This window comes from Pyxicephalus adspersus, chromosome 1 (genome assembly GCF_032062135.1).
Source record: "Pyxicephalus adspersus chromosome 1, UCB_Pads_2.0, whole genome shotgun sequence".
Taxonomy (NCBI): Eukaryota; Metazoa; Chordata; class Amphibia; order Anura; family Pyxicephalidae; genus Pyxicephalus; species Pyxicephalus adspersus.
In genome coordinates, this window is record NC_092858.1 from 119,097,507 (window position 1) to 119,114,164 (window position 16,658).

At 39.9% G+C, this 16,658-nt stretch overlaps 1 protein-coding gene across 2 annotated transcripts; it reads left to right on the forward strand.

Annotated features, from left to right (window-relative positions):
- The first annotated feature begins 381 nt into the window (after positions 1-381).
- Positions 382-15,221, forward strand: HSD11B1 (hydroxysteroid 11-beta dehydrogenase 1). Of its 2 annotated transcripts, none has more exons than XM_072425468.1 (6): positions 382-564; positions 8,993-9,123; positions 10,318-10,429; positions 12,147-12,332; positions 13,742-13,885; positions 14,542-15,221. In XM_072425468.1, the coding sequence occupies exons 1-6, from the start codon at positions 477-479 to the stop codon at positions 14,766-14,768; spliced, it is 888 nt and encodes a 295-aa protein (XP_072281569.1). In that variant the 5' UTR covers positions 382-476; the 3' UTR covers positions 14,769-15,221. The 2 variants fall into 2 exon arrangements, with proteins under 2 accessions (XP_072281569.1, XP_072281578.1); XM_072425477.1 differs by lacking the exon at positions 382-564 and adding an exon at positions 1,063-1,263.
- Positions 15,222-16,658: the final 1,437 nt, after the last annotated feature.

Here is a 16,658-nt window from a genome sequence, read left to right on the forward strand (position 1 = left end):
TGTAGACTTTTAGGGGTCTATTTATAAAGCAGTGGAAATGACATGACAGGTGTTTTAAATGGCAGTGACTGATTCTCCACCAGTGAAAGTTCCAGTGAATGTCAGATTCCCTGTTATAGAAAAAAAACCTTAAACATTTTAACTGTAAACAGTATTTTTAAACTGACAGTAAAATGTGTGTGTTTATTTTTTTTCTATTGACTATGAAATATTTATTTACATTATCACAAAACGAAATAGGCCCGTAGTAGAAATCTACAGGTGCTCCTGTGTATAAGGTGGTGTACAGGTGTAGGGACAGAACTAGTTAAAGTTTAACATTGCTGCTGTAAAAGAAAGGCCTTGAACTCCCTGATACAGCAAGGCCAAACCTGTCTGGTTTACAGAAGCTCATCCCTGTAGAGGCAGCACTGATTCCGTAGCATTGTTAACGTGCTGTGTGCAAGCAATTCTTCCAGTGCAAGTCAGCCTTCATCATGTCTTTCTTCAGTAAAACACTGGTAGTATTGACTGGGATACTCATAGCTATTTATTTCTACCCTGGGAGACCAGTGTTTGAACCATGTAAGTATTTTACAACTCTATAGATTTATATTATGTTTGTTAAAGATGGCTACTGAAAGACTGCACACAATTTTCTTGTATGTTAATAGTAATGTGACTTAAAATCTTAACACACTCCCAAATCTAAAAGGCTTTTTGCAACCAAGTCCTGGCAGTGTACATGCATGTATTACAGTCTAGTGATGGCTGCATAGCATTTCTCCAGCATTTCTAACATGATTCCATGGTGACAATAGCAGGGCGTACCTTTTTTTAAAGTGGACCTAAACCTTGGACCCTTTTATTTTTTTAAGTGCAACACCCTTCTTTCACCGCAGTGGTTGAGACTGAATGAGAGTGCAGAGCCTCCCAGGATACCTACGTCTAACATCCCAGGAGGTTCTGGGTGCTCCATCTGCGCATGCCCTAATTTCGGACATGCGCAGAAGGGGCATGGTTTCTATTAACGGGAAGAGATGCCGATCTCATGCAAACGCAGTGAGATCAGCTCTCTTTTTTTCCCCCGATACAGCGGGTGACGTGCCAAGAAGACAAGAGAAGACTGAAGATGCATCCTGGTTTCTCCTGCAGTTGCCGGGACTGAATAAACTCCTGTGCACCTGTACAGGAGTTATGTCATTCTAGCCTGGCTAATCAAGATGGCCAAAAATCGCAACCAGGAAGAAAAGAAGATGGCGGTGCCCATGATGGAACTGGGAGGTGAGTATAACAGGTTAATTCTGCTTTAAGGTCTAAGAGGCATATTTATAAAGCAGTCTTTTACTATATATTCACTGCAGGTGAATCAACTACTTTCATTTAAAGCACAAATATTTGGAAAAAAACACCTGTAGCTTATATTTGGTAAATGTTACATTCATGACATTTATAATTATAACCTATATAATTTATTGAAGCATGTTAAATGTAAAAATCTCAGTGACTCATTATTAAATAGAGTGCCTCTGCAAACAGTGTGAGCTAAATTTGGGACAAAACATTCCTGGGAAAAGGGACAGGGAGGTTAAATGTTACAGATACTATTAGGACAAAGAAAGGGTATGTGTACCCACAGTAGAGAGATGATGACTGGGCCACCCTACCCATAGGTCAACCACAGATACAAATCTATTCCGCGTTGTACATTAAATATTACTTGAAATTCACCAGTCAAACAAGTGTTGGATAGGCCATAGACAGAGTACAGTTATTGGATTTACATTTATATCCAGGACCCTGTGAATTAACTACAGTATGTCAGAACCATAAAGCTGGTATAATAGTTTGTAAACTCAATGTGGGTAATCTTACAAGTATCTCCTGTATAAAGGAAAGAGAGAGGGTAAGAAGCAGGATGTTGGGGAGGGGGGGGGGATGTAGGTGGCATGTCTACTTCACTTCCTATTAGATGGTGGTGTTCTGATGAGAAAAATGAGAAAAATTAGAGTAGTTTGAGTTGGAGCGGCTGTATATTAAATAGGGGTTGTAAATGACAGACTAATAAAGACGGTGATACACGAGGAGAGGACCCTGCCCTGGGGAACTAACAACCTAGTAGGTGGGGGAATTTACACACAATGAAAGGGGGATATGTAGTGGAGGGAAGTAGTGATGGTTTCAAAAGGCAGATGAAGTTGGTTAGGCAAGTTTGAAAAAATGGGTTTTGAGTGCTCTTTTAAATGAGCAGAAAGTAGGAGCAAGCTGAATAGGAAGAGGAAGACCATTCCAGAGAGTTGGGGCTGCTCTAGAAAAGTCTTGTATCGGTGCCTGTGATGTAGTTGTGAGTGAGGAAGTCAGTAGTAGGTCATTGGAGGAGCGGAGAGAGCGGCAGGGGGAATACTTTTTAACAGGTCAGAAATCTAAGTGGGACAATAACTGTGTAGAGATTTGAAGGCAAAGCACAGGAGCTTTGAATTTGATTCCAAGGTGAAATGGAAGCCAGTGTGAAGATCTGCAAAGAGATGCAGCAGTAGAGGAGCGGAGGGAAGGATGGATGACTCTGGCTGCAGCATTCATATTAGATTGTAGAGGAGAGAGTCGGGTTAGTGGAATACCAGAGAGGAGGAGGTTACAGTAGTCCAGACAAGAGATGATAAGAGCATGTACAAGGAATTTGGTGGTCTCAGGGGACAGGTAGGGGCGGATTTTGGAGATGTTGCGTAGGTGACAGTGTCAGGACCTGGAAATATTCTGAATATGGGGGGTAAATGAGAAGGCAGAGTCAAAGGTGACACCAAGACAACGTGCCTGAGGGGAGGGCTGAATAACAGTGTTGTTAACAGTTAGGTATATACCAGTAAAATGTCTTCACCATGGTGAGCGCGGATTTTTCTTTACTGCCATGGCGTGGAAGTAATCCTGCAGGATGGTTCTCATGGAATGGAGCAGAAAAAAGCATATGGGCTATTGGTTAATGAAATGGGAGATAGATTGGGTCTGTTGGACAATGGCATTAGCATTCTTTAGGGAGCCACTGGCTGAGTACGGAGCCAGTATACTGGGCCTGTAAAACCGGTGTCAATTGCAGAGGAATCCAGTGGCCATGACACTTTGCTGATTCCTTTCAGAAGTTGGCACCATACCAGAGTTTAACTGGCAGTGTAGTCCTAACCTAAAGGTTTACTGCAAGGCCAGTGGGAAAGTTTAAATAATTCTTTTTACCAAGACTAAAACTGCAGTTAGAGCCAAATTATTCACATGACGACCTAGGCATTTTCCTAGGGCCCAGCGTGGATCCTAGTGGTTTCCAGAAAGGACAACCTTATCTGGGGTGACTCTTCCTTGACCATTTGTCACTCGCATATTGCCATGTTTCACTTTTAGTTATATGCATGTTGTTTCAGTTGTCTTGCTAGCATATTGTCTTGTTTGCTTGTATATTGATATGACGGTATACTTATTGCCAATAATATAATGGTTGCCTGTTGTTACCACATATTTTCATATTTGACCATTTGTTGCCAACATGTTGTCACAAATGTTATTTTGTTGCCTGCATTCTGTCAAAATTGTTTGTTTGTTGTCCACATTATTGTCATAGGTATTTTCTTACTGTCTGCATGTAACTGCTACTTATTCATTGTCCACATGCTGTCATGATTAGTTATTTGACACCCTTTTTGTCATGTTTTAAAATTTGTTGCTCTCATTTTGTAACATTTGACTTTTACTTGTTTGCATATTGTATATTATTTTCTATTGACATTCCTAAATATTGCCAAGTAACCATAGTTACTACCGAGTAGTGGTCCCCAACCCTTTGGAGCTTGCGGACCACTAAATGCACAGGTTCCAGACCGCACATGCGGTGTCACTTAAAGGGAAAGAATCTTCCCCCAGATTGACGTCATGATGCCAGAACCCGCCTCACTCTCCTATCGCAGGTCCAGAGTCACAACCCGCCCACCGTCCTAAGCCTGTGATGCGTACCGGAGACAATTCTCCGGACCCCGCTGGGGGGGGTTTAGAGGACCTTGTTACTATATAGTAATTTAATGTCCCTTAGGCAAGCCCCTATCATACCATGCCAGTGTTATTCCCATTTATTTACAGCAACACAGTTACTATGCTTTTATTAATTTTTACCACCATTATTATGTACAATATTCTCTCTGTGTTATACCAACTTTCAGTATCTCAGTATTATTTATTCTCATAATTATTGCTGAAAATATTTTGATGTATAGTGTGATGGAAGTGCGTGCTAAATTTGCTACATTCAGCTAGGACAGGTTTAAAGACAGGAGAGTGGTCCTAGGCACTGAACAGCTTTAGTCTTGAAGTTATGATATATACAGTATTTAGCTTTCTAAATAAAACTGAAATACTTCAAACATTTATAGAAACTAAAGAGTGCAAGCTGTAGGTGGCCAACGGTGCCATTTTGCCTGGGGACCCATTTACCTTTATTGTTCTCTGCCCAACCCCTATACATTGCTCCAGGTCCGAGCAGGTTGCATTGGATCATGATTCACAACATCTGCAATTCACAGGACAGTTTTTTCAAAGCTGCACTGCCCATCCAATACAATCATAATATTACTATTGTCAGCCCTAGCCGCTAACAACACTGTTGTGTGGCCAATATCTTAGCGGTATTACGTGGCCCCACCTTGCAGCAAATTCTTGTTAACCCCTGAAGTCCTGGATCAATCTGGTGAGGGTTGTGTAGAAATATCAGTAACGGGCAAATATCCGAAGATTACAATTTATGCAGCACATAAACATAGTAAACATAAATTCTAAAGTTCACTTGTCCACAAGGGATGGCGAGCCGTTAAAAAAAATAATAATGATAGACATGAGAAGGATATGTGCATGGTATATACTGGAGAAAGTCTGGATTGAAGGACTCTTTTTGTATAGTACTCATCTATGCACATGTTTTGTACTTGTAACCTTTGGAATAAATCAGTTTAAGCTCAAGAACTGAAATTTGTGGCATCATTTTAAACTCTCTTTTTGTAAAATTAAATGTTTACCATGAACAATAGTTTAAATGGTAAACCTGCTTGTGATAACCTGTTTGGGAATACCTACCTTTTGAAATCTGTGTTTGACCTTGATGGTATCCAAGAAACCTGATAATAAATATATATACTGTAGGTGACACAGCTCAGTGCCTGGTATGCAAGGTAAAAGTTTAATGTCCATTCCAGCAAAACACAAATGTGTAAAGCAAACATAAATATAATTCTGTGTTTCCTTCCCTGTAACCATGCCACCGCAGGTTTCTGTTGTAAGCTAACATTTGATTTGTGTTTGCAAAAGGCAGTGCTGCGTCCTTTAGTGACCAAGGCAAAAAGCTCATTTGTACCCTCTCGCGCTGTAAACTTTATCAGTTGCCTTTGGGGAACCCTCTTCCCCCTTTCCAAGACACCCAATGCAGCTACCTTTTCCACCTACGCCTTGGTCCAGCTCTGGCTATGGGTTACTGAATTTTGGGCATTATATTTACTTGCTCCTCTACTCTTGCTCTTTTATATATATTCAAATGTTGAAATCTACCATGTTTATTGAGAAAGTGCTGCCTAAAGTAACTGCTTCGGTGTAGTGTAATGGTGACAGGCTATTTTACTGGGTCAGTTCCTAGTATTCTTTTTGCTTTGTAGTACGTTTATGATAACTCTCCTACAATATAGATATTGAATTAAATAAAAACTATGATTTTGTGTTATTTGAAGCCAAAGAAAGATAAATTTAAATGAAAAGGAAAATGTATAAAATATTTTCAACTGTGACATTGATCACACACAGTAAGAAAACTCCTGACCTACTTGGGTTGACTATGACATGAAAGTTCATTGGGTTAAAGATCATTCTGCTGGTTACCGATTAACATGAATGACTCCAGTGTAAAGACTCAGCCTAGAACAGGCTTTACAAATTTTAATAAATTTAGGTATACATTTCATTGGAAATATTATTACTTTTACCTAAAAAATCTCATGAATATCGATTGGGGAAAAAGAATATCGCCTGATATGGCTACCTATAGAACTATGCTTAGAAACTTACGTGCATATAATGTACGTGTTTATAGTGCATATATATTTATCTTCTAACTAATATACAGTAGTTAGAATTTAGGCTAAACTTGAAATATTTGAACCAGTGAAATGTTTTCTCCTTTTTAGCACCCTTTCTAAGTATTTCCTACATATTATATACTAAAAGCACAAGTACCAATATTGCCCCTGATTCATCAATGAAATCCGCGCTCGCTGGAAGCGCGAAAGTACGCGCGGCCAGCGATCGCGGATTACCGCGGGCGCACAATTCCGGATCGCTAATACGAATGCGCGAGCGATAATCCGATTTTGCTTGATGAATCAGGGGCATTGACTTCCACGATCATAAACTCATACTGCAACCTCAGAGCAGCACCTGCAGTTGCATGTATGCATCCTCAATTTATTTATACAGTTGATTGTTCAAGATGCCCCTAATCTCAGGATGCTGTTTTGTTTAAATTTCATTGTGAGCTTGGAGAATTAAGATCTGGCCCACCACTTCTCATTGGATATAGAATTACGAGGGGGTGCTGAAAAGTTCCTGGCTTTGCCCTCTTCCAGATGAAATAGAAAAATGAGTGTGGGCACACAGGAGTTTATTCAGTCACAACCGTCACAGGGGAAGCCGGGATGTGTCATTTGTCCCAGCTAAAATCACTGCACAGAATAGACTGGGAACACGCACCCTGGCACCTGTATGATATACAAAGGGGTGCTGAGAAGTTCCTGGCTTTGCTCCCTTCCAGATGAAATAGAAAAATTAGTATGGGGGCATATGACAGCCTAATATCTTAGTATGTAACTGTGCAAATATCAGGTCTTTGCGATTCTTAAAGCTGTTTTTTCTTTTAGTGAGAAGCTGTGATGGCAGAGGCGCAAGCAATTTTCACGTTGTTGGAGTTACAGGCCGTCATGAAGTTTTTGTTTCTCCATGGAAAGGAAGGACACTTCTCCCCCAGTGTTTGTGACATCTCAGTGTGAATTTCCTTTGCTGACCTAACTTGGAGAAACAAAAACTTCATGACGGCCCGTAACTCCCAACGACGTGAAACTTGCTTGTGCCTCTGCCATCACAGCTTCTCACTAAAGGAAAAAAAATATTTAAAAAAAAGTTTTAAGACCTGATATTTGCACAGTTACATACTGACTTCTAACTCATATTACACCAACAGAACCTATATCCAGCTATCAGCCACACAAATCCCTGACATTTTCCTGAGAGGCAGATGTGAATGCATCCCTGGCAGCAAACCACTTCTCATCCTTACTGACCAACATATAAAAAACTCACCTATTAAATGTTCCACATTAATTTAAATAATTAACATTTGCTCCACCCACTGAACCCCACCCACTATTTGCTATGAATATCCTCTGTCTTTGTCCCTTATTGCCACTTTTAATTATTAGAAGGTAAGTACACATCACCCACAGTACATAAATTTTGTATACACCCCCTACCCATTGTACAAGTATTATTTTGTATTCCTCCACGTACTGTACACCTCCCATATTTTTATAGAACCCACCTACAATATACCTGCTGTCATGCTTGGGGAGACGGAGCCTCTAAGGGGCGCTATGGCTTGCACAAAAGTTGTGTAAGCCCTTAGAAGAGCCAAGGTGCTAAGCAGTAACCAGGTCTTCTCCAGAGCCTCTAGTGGTGAGGAAGTTGCACTGCTGGTTACTGAGAGGTTGCGGTCCTTGGGCACACCAGGGTGGGCAGGATGAACACGGTACCAAATCACAAGGCAGAAGAGTTGTCAAGGAAGGCCGGGGGTCGAGGCAAGCTGCAAGCAAGAGAGGTCAGGTCACAAGGCAGGGGTCAAAAACCAAGGATCCAGGAAATTGAGACCAGTGACACAGGGGCCACTGCAGACACAGGGAACACAGGAGGCACTAGAAGCACAGGAGGTACACAGGAATATCTATAGACACTGGAACAGCACAAGAGAACTGGCTGGGAAACAATAGACTGGGCAACAAAGGGTTAACACGGGAGCTAAACAGGGAAATACTACATTTATCAGCAGGTGTATAGGAAATGCTCAGCAGAGCTTGGGGTCTTGGCAGTAGTGGAGACAGGTTGCATAAGTGCTGGGTCTGAGCTGGCTAAATAGCCAGGGATGATTAAGAGATATTTTCCTGATTGTCTGGCAGGATGGGCGAAACTGATAAAATGCTTTAGTGAGGAAGAGGTAAGTGTGACACTTACCTACACTGCACCTTATGTACCTACCCACCCTACACCTTATATATTTTCCTTTTCTACACCTTATATACTTACCTACTCTGCTCCTTATATACTTACCAATTTTACACCTTGTATACATACCTACTCTACACTCTATATCAAGTGCCACTGCTGCTCTGCTAATGCAAGTGTTTCAAATTTCAGCACGTACAAGCCCTCCTGCTAATGTAGGTACCCCAAACTTCAGGTTATGTGAACCAGCAGGGAAACCAGCAATCTGTGGTTTCCCCTGCTGGTTCACATACCCTGAAGGAGCATCTTTTCAACACTCCACAAGCAGTGGGTGGTGGGCAGAAAAGTTACATATGTGCTGCCAATTTTTAATACATTTGTAGTGTGTCCACCATAGATTGACATGAGGATTAATTTACTATAGGGTAGAGGCTCCTTACTTGCAAGGTAAATACCTCTTTGTAAAGTAAAAAATACTGAATACGCTGAACCTGTGTTCACTTTAAATAATAATCATGTGCAAAGGGAAAAAATAAACTAACATACATTAGTAAAAGTTTATTTACATTGCACGGGAAACTCAATGCTATTCCTGATACTTCATTGTTTGCTGTGCTATCTCTGTTAATGTGACATTTCTCTGAAACTCAAGCTTGTAAAATTGTTCATTAAGATGATATTCTAAGATAAAATTCTATGAAGTATTTATCAAATCTTTTATTTGACTTAGCCATGTTAAAGGGCAAGAGGGTAATCATTACTGGTGCAAGCTCCGGCATTGGAGAGCAGATGGCCTATCAGCTGGCTAAGATGGGATCCCACATATTGATAACAGCCCGTACTGAAGAGAAACTCAAAAAGGTAACATCTTTCTGTGTTTCTACTCTCTTTTTAATAATAGATGGGCAGTGATCATATGATCGTAAGTGGTTAAACATTGCATAACTTTTAGATCATGTTGTAGGACATTAAAGTCCACTCTAACAATTTTTTTTTATTTTGATACTAGGGAAATTATTATTTACCCACTGGCTTCTTAATTATCCAGGGTATTTAGTTGGAAATATACTGCCTGACTAAAACAAGTTTAGAGGAAATTCTTCCAATATGTGTTTGGATGCATAGAGTATATATAGAATTTACCATAATAACTGATGTGCCTTTTGATAACTGGCCACTAGGTGGCAGAATGAAGCTCAGTTTATAATAATTATTATTATTATTTATTATTATTAAACAAGCGCCAACATATTATGCAGCGGTGTACAATAAATAGGGGTCAGAAAGCTTTAACACACAATAGGAGAGGGAGTTAACACACAATAGGAGAGGGATATGTAGTGGTGGAAATAAGTGGCAGAAGAAGATGGGTAGGCAAGCTTGAAAAAATGGGTTTTGAGTGCTCTTTTAAATGAGCAGAAAGTAGGAGCTAGACGAATAGGATGGGGAAGACCATTTCAGGGAGTTGGGGCATCTCTAGAAAAGTCTTGGAGCCATGCATGTAATGAGGTTATGAGTGTGGAAGTCATTAGTAGGTCATTGGAGGAGCGAACAGAGTGGCTGGGGGAATATTTTTTTACCAGGTCAGAAAGGTAAGTGGGACAAGAACTGTGGAGGGATTTGAAGGCAAAGCACAGGAGCTTGAATTTGATTCTCAGGTGAAATGGAAGCCAATGAAGAGAAATACAAAGGGATGCAGCAGGGGAGGAGCGGAGGGAAGGATGGATGAGTCTGGCTGCAGTATTCATAGATTGTAGAGGAGAGAGTCGGGTTAGTGGAATACCAAAGAGGAGGATGTTGCTGTAGTCCAGACAAAAGATGATGATAATGCATGAAAGAAAGCCCTGCATGGAGATTCAAACAAATCGTATAAAAAATATGGGTTAAATTTATGGGCCAGAAAATGTGTAGTATACCGATAAAGCGGCTCCTCCACCAGCAAGATGAAGTGAGTATTTATCATACTTACCAAACTCATTAGTATTTCTGAACTCTGAAACATGCAGTTTCTGAAATCTGTTTTGTCTTTTAAACAAGCCTATTTTTTTTTGTTAGGTTGCAGAAAAGTGTACAGAGCTCGGATCGGCATCTGCTTATTATATTCATGGAAGTATGGACAACATGACTTTTGCTAAACAAGTAGTACATGAAGCAGAGCGTTTATTTGGTAAGAAGCCGAATAATGTCTGGCCCAACACTCCTAAGGCTCCATTTATAAAACAGGGACTCAGATGTTCCCTCATTCCCTGGTAGCAATCTTCCAGGCAGTAATTGGTTCCCACTAGGCTGATTCCCTGTTTTATGCATAGTGGACAAAATGAAGATATTTCTATCTAGTTTTAAAGATATTTCATTTATAAGCACTACTGCAACGTTTGATTTTAGATGGTAACTATACTATTTCATTTTTTGGTATTTTTGTTGATTTGTTTTTGTTTCATAAGATTCAAGATTGCATAAAAAATGTGAGGAACTGAAGCCTTTTTTTAGACAATCACTTCATTTCAGGGGCTCAAAAGTAATTGGACAATTGACTCAAAGGCTATTTCATGGGCTGGTGTGGGCAATTCCTTCGTTATATCATTATCAATTAAGCAGATAAAAGGACTGGAGTTGATTTGAGGGGGGGGGTGCGCTTGTATGTGGAAGATTTTGCTGTGAACAGACAACATGCGGTCAAAGCAGCTCTCCATGCAGGTGAAACAAGCCACCCTTAAGCTGCAAAAACAGAAAAAACCCAACTGAGAAATTGCTACAATATTAGGAGTGGCAAAATCTACAGTTTGGTACATCATGAGAAAGAAACAAAGCACTGGTGAACTCAGCAACGCCAAAAGACCTGGACATCCATGGAAGACAACAGTGGTGGATGATCGGCTAGATTGGACTTTGCTCAAAACCATCTAAAAAAGCCAGCACAGTACTAGAAAAACATTCTTTGGACAGATGAAACCAAGATCAACCTTTACTAGAATGATGGCAAAAAAAAAGTATGGAGAAGGCGTGGAACAGCTCATGATCCAAAGCATACCACATCATCTGTAAAACATGGCGGGAGCAGTGTGATGGCTTGGGCGTGCATGGCTGCCAGTGGCACTGGGACACTAGTGTTTATCCATGATGTGACACAGGACAGAAGCAGCCGAATGAATTCTGAGGTGTTCAGAGACATACTGTCTGCTCAAATCTAGCTAAATGCGGGCAAATTGATTGGGAGGCGTTTCATAATACAGATGGACAATGACCCAAAACATACAGCCAAAGCAACCCAGGAGTTTTTTAAAGCAAAAAAGTAGAATATTCTTGAATGGCCAAGTCAGTCACCTGATCTGAACCCAATTGAGCATGCATTTCACTTGTTGAAGACTAAACATCGGACAGAAAGGCCCACAAACAAACAGCAACTGAAAGCCACTGGAGTAAAGGCCTGGCAAAGCATTAAAGAAGAGGAAACCCAGCATCTGGTGATGTCCATGAGTTCAAGACTACAGGCTGTCATTGCCAGCAAATGGTTTTCAATAAAGTATTAGAAATGAACATTTTATTTTCAGCTTTTTAATTTGTCCAATTACTTTTAAGCCCCAGAAGTTAAGTGATTGTGTAAAAAAAATGCTTTAGTTCCTTTACATCTTTTTGTTCAACCCACTGAATTAAAGCTGAAAGTCTGCAGAAAAGCACCTGGTTGTTCAAAATTAGATACAAAATTTATTCAAAGCAAGGGACTTTTTCTCTTACTTATAATGTGATGTTGGTGATGTAAGGTATTTTCTTACTGATTCATGTGAACTGTGATTCGTATTTACCAATCGTACATTTTAATTACAACTATTATCTGGGGTCCTGTTTTGTTGGCCATTGCCTTGACTCTTTTTCTTTATGAATAGGTGGCCTGGACATGCTCATTTTGAACCACATTGGTTATACCTACTTTGGTTTCTTCGATGGAGATGTGGATCATATAAGGAAACTTCTGGAAATTAACTTTCTAAGTTATGCGACTATGACAGTGGAGGCCCTTCCGATGCTGAAAGCAAGTGGTGGAAATATTGTGGTGGTCTCCTCCTTTGCTGGTACTTACATGTTTATAATACAGCAGTTAGTCCTTCAGGAACATCTACACTGGGAAACTGTAGTGTTTTAATTAATTAAAATGCCTGACAAAGGGGCTATTGGTCTCAAAAGTACATTAAAGAAACTATACTCAAAAAAAAAACAAACATATACCTTCAATCCCGCAGGGCAGACCGATCACTCTGAAAATGTGTGCGGAATCTGATCCCGTATCGTCCTAACATTCGTCCCGGAGCCGGCGCTCTGGGTGCCGCCATCTTCGTCTTCTTTTTCTGGTTCTTCATCCTACATCACCCGACCCAGGCGCGATATCGGGTGATGTTGGATGAAAAAAACATTTGAGCAAAAAGGCTCTTTCTGCGCATGCCTGAGATGCTTGGGCATGCGTAGAAGGAGTGCCCAAGAGCCTCCTGGGATGCCTGACCTAGGTATCCTGAGAGGCTTTCTGTTCCCATTCATTCTCGACTGCCTAGGCAGCCAAGAATTAGGGGGGGGAGGGGGGCTGGGTGCTGCAGAGAATTAGGTAATGTTGCCCTAAAAAAAAAAAAAAAAAAAAAATTTTTACCCTACATAAAAGGGTTCTTTACTCTTTTATGTAAAGTGAAAATTCTGAGTATAGGTACGGTTTAGGGGCTCCAGGGCTTGAGAAAGAGGAGAAGGAGAAATGATAACAGATCAAGTGTTGGTTCACAATTGTTAGAACTTAAGAGGGATATTTATGAAGCAACAAATGTGACATTCAGCAAACTTTCACTGTAGGTTAATTATTGAAATTTAAAACATGCCCTAGCAAGATGCACCTATAGTGTTTTTTTGGTGAATATCATGTATACCCCTTGATAAATTTACCTCGAATAATCATTATTACCTCATTTTTCTAATTACATCATTAGACAGTGGGTGGCCAGGTCTTTTATTAAAGGAGACATCTTTAGAATTCCTTTAGACATACATGCATGCCCTCTTTGCTTCGTAGATTGGACAAATAGTCTGCACTACCCGGTGTCGAACAAAGTGGGGCGCCTGTAGTTGTACAATCCGGTGATCTGTTGCTACATTACACTGCAGCTTAGAGCAGTTTTGGCTAAAATAACAATACAGTGACTGTGGCTTTGGATGGGGGAAAAGAAAGATCTGTACAAGGGGGAGTTGGAGTAATTTGTACCCCTGACCCCTATGCTCAATTTTACCCAATGCAAGACTTTAACTCATGCAATTGCTCTATTTTTTTCAGTCAGGTAGTTTTTTTTTATTTGTGCCAAGGCAGGGGACATAAACCTTTGCTTTGAGGCCCAATGGCTTCCAGCAACATACCTGCCCAAAGCATAGAACTCTGTGTGAGAGCAATATTTCATAGAAAGAATCTCTACTTTTAAAACCTGCTTTAACTTGTTTTTTTTGCCTACAGGAAAAGTTGGTTTACCGCTAACTGTACCTTATTCCACTACCAAGTTTGCTCTTGATGGCTTCTTTAGCTCATTAAGAATGGAGTTTTACCACCAGAAAGTAAATGTCTCCATTACATTGTGTGTTCTCAGCTATATTGACACAGGTAAATGTCTAGACAGACATATTATGTATTAAATGTATCCTGTATTTTCATATTATATGCAGCATGCTGAAAAAAATGATATCTAAAGCCCTTTTTATATGCTTAATTTAAAAAACAACATTGGTATGTTAACAATTATGTATATGTTGATGTTTATTACATATTTAAGGGTACTAAATGTAAAGGAAAGATTACTTTTTAACAGCATTCAGCAATAATATAAATAGATGTGTTTACACACAGGAACTGTGAAAAGGCCTTTCCCAACAACTTTCATTGGTATTCAATGTTTTTTTTTCTTTTGGAGCCTTTTCTTCTTGGATTTACTAATGAACATCAGATCATTATTACCATAAAATATTTTTTTACTTCAATTTTGGGGCAGATATCCCCATATTGCCATCCATCACTCATTGTGGTACAGAATTCAGAATTGACTTGATGGCTGCAAGTTGCCCAGGCCCTAAAACAGCAAAGTAACCCAGTGTGCACAGTATGACATATGTTTAAAACAAAAAGTCAGCATCAAAACAAACCTAGACTACCTTATAAATAATTAAATCATTTACACACATGTTGAAATTGAATACAAACTTTAAGGACCTGGTAAACTGCTGCAATACTTTTTTTTTTCTTTCCCTATTTCATTATTGCAGATACTGCTTTAAATACCGTTTCGCGTGTGATACAGCAGCCTGCTGCTCCAAAGGAGGAATGTGCTTATGAAATTATCAAAGGTGGAGCCATGCGTCAGAGGGAAGTATATTACCAGTATGAAGCCACTAAGATCCCAATGCTTATGAGAGATTGGGCCCCTGAATTATTAGAATATCTTGTGCTTAAAAACTACAATGTGGATGGACTCAGCAAGAACAAAGAATAAAAAGTTTTTTGATAAAGTAAGAAATAACAATATTCATTAGCCAAAGCTAAAAATGTGAGTTTAGGGCAACTTTAAGTTAGAACAGATATCAGTGGAGACACTTATTACAGTGGCAATCATTTTAGAGATTTATCTGATATTGAAAATATATCTTTTCACATTTTTTGAGTCTACAGCATAGGAAGTGATGGGAAATCTCCCTAATGAGAAACAGAAAGCACAAAAAAATCCTAAACACTTTACTACCTAATATACCAACATACACCATACACATCACACACTGTATCCTTTAGATACATTTCAATCTTCCAAACAACATGTAGGGTAAATTTATGTCTCTATGATATTTATTTCCTTCTACTTGTAAATGTAAAATGTTTAGTTTAAAGTTTAAATATGCAATGAAAATAACTTGTGAAACAAAAATAAGCAATAAAAAATATCCAAGATTTTTCTGGACAATCAAAATGATTTATTCTTCTCAATATACCTATGAATAAAAAATTAAAGGAAAAAAATATTTTTTTGAAAAAAGAAAAATCCTCTCAAACACTAAAACTGCTTTCCCGCACGCAGTGTAGCACACAGCCACATAGGAGCAGCCAGTTTGTACCCAGGTCCTTTCTGGTGGGGCAACAACAGAAACTTACACAGGTTTGCAGATCTTCATTTTTAAGGTTTTTTTTTGTAAATCCAAACTACATACGAGGGGGTACTGAGAAGTTCCCGGCTTTGCCCAGAAAGAAGAGAGTTATGAAATAATTTATTCAACATATTCCCCCGAGACTGTTACACTTGGTACAGTGTAGTTGCAGCTTTTTTAGAAGGTTCACAAAAAAGTCCTTTCATTGGGCTGCAAACCAGCTAAGAGCAGCATCTTTGACGTCAGAAATGTCCTCAAAATGTTCCCCTTCAGGTGTTTCTTCAAATTCGGGAACAGAGAATAGTCCAAAGGGGCCAGGTCAGGTGAGATGGGGATATGGTGGACCAATTGGAAACCCATCGTGTTATTTTTGGCAGCCACAACTTTGGACGTGTGCGCAGGTGCATTGTCCTGCAAAAAAAAAGGATCCCTTTGGTCAACTTTCCACAGCGTTTTGTCTTAACTTAATTGCCACCTTCAGCTGTCCAGGAGGTTAGCATACTACTGTCCGGTGATACTGGAGCCCTGAGGTAGGTAGTCAACCAACAGAACACCGTCTTTGTCCCATAAAACTGACGCCATGACATCTAGGTTCGGAACTTCTTCGGCCGTGGGGACCCGCTGTGGCGCCATTACTTTGACAGTTCCTTGGTTTCAGGATCATAGATGTGGAGCCAGGTTTCATCCTCAGTCACTAACCTAGCCAAAAAGTCCTGTGCAGCTTCAAAATGGGCCAAAACAGCTTTGGATTCTTCAACTCGTTCCTTCTTCTGATCACTGTTCAAACATTTCGGGACCCACTTTACCACTTTGGTGATAACAAACCCAACACGCTCCTGTGAGATGTCAAGTATCTGGTCTATCTTTTTTATGGATATTCGCCGGTCCTCAATAATCAGCTAATGGACAGCATCACCCACTGCAGGGCTCATCTACGGTAAAATGCCCAGTCTTGAAAGGAAATATCCAGGTTTTGACAGTGCTGAAGAAAGGACACTTCTCCCCCAGTGTTTGTGACATCTTAATGTGAATGTCACTTGCTGACTTTCCCTGGAGAAACAAAAACTTCATGACGGTCCATAACTCCAACAACGTGAAACTTGCTTGTGCCTCTGCCATTATAGCTTCTCACTAAAAGAAAAAAACAGTTTTAAGAATCGCAAGGACCTGATATTTGCACAGTTACATACTAAGATATTAGGCTGCCATATGCCCCCACACTCATTTTTCTATTTCATTTGGAAGGG

Excerpts from the sequence above, each read along its gene's own strand:
- HSD11B1 (XM_072425468.1), top strand. The coding sequence starts at position 477 with ATGTCTTTCTTCAGTAAAACACTGGTAGTATTGACTGGGATACTCATA. Across the intron at positions 10,430-12,146 it reads TGAAGCAGAGCGTTTATTTG|GTGGCCTGGACATGCTCATT; the intron begins GTAAGAAGCCGA and ends CTTTATGAATAG. Across the intron at positions 12,333-13,741 it reads GGTGGTCTCCTCCTTTGCTG|GAAAAGTTGGTTTACCGCTA; the intron begins GTACTTACATGT and ends TTTTGCCTACAG.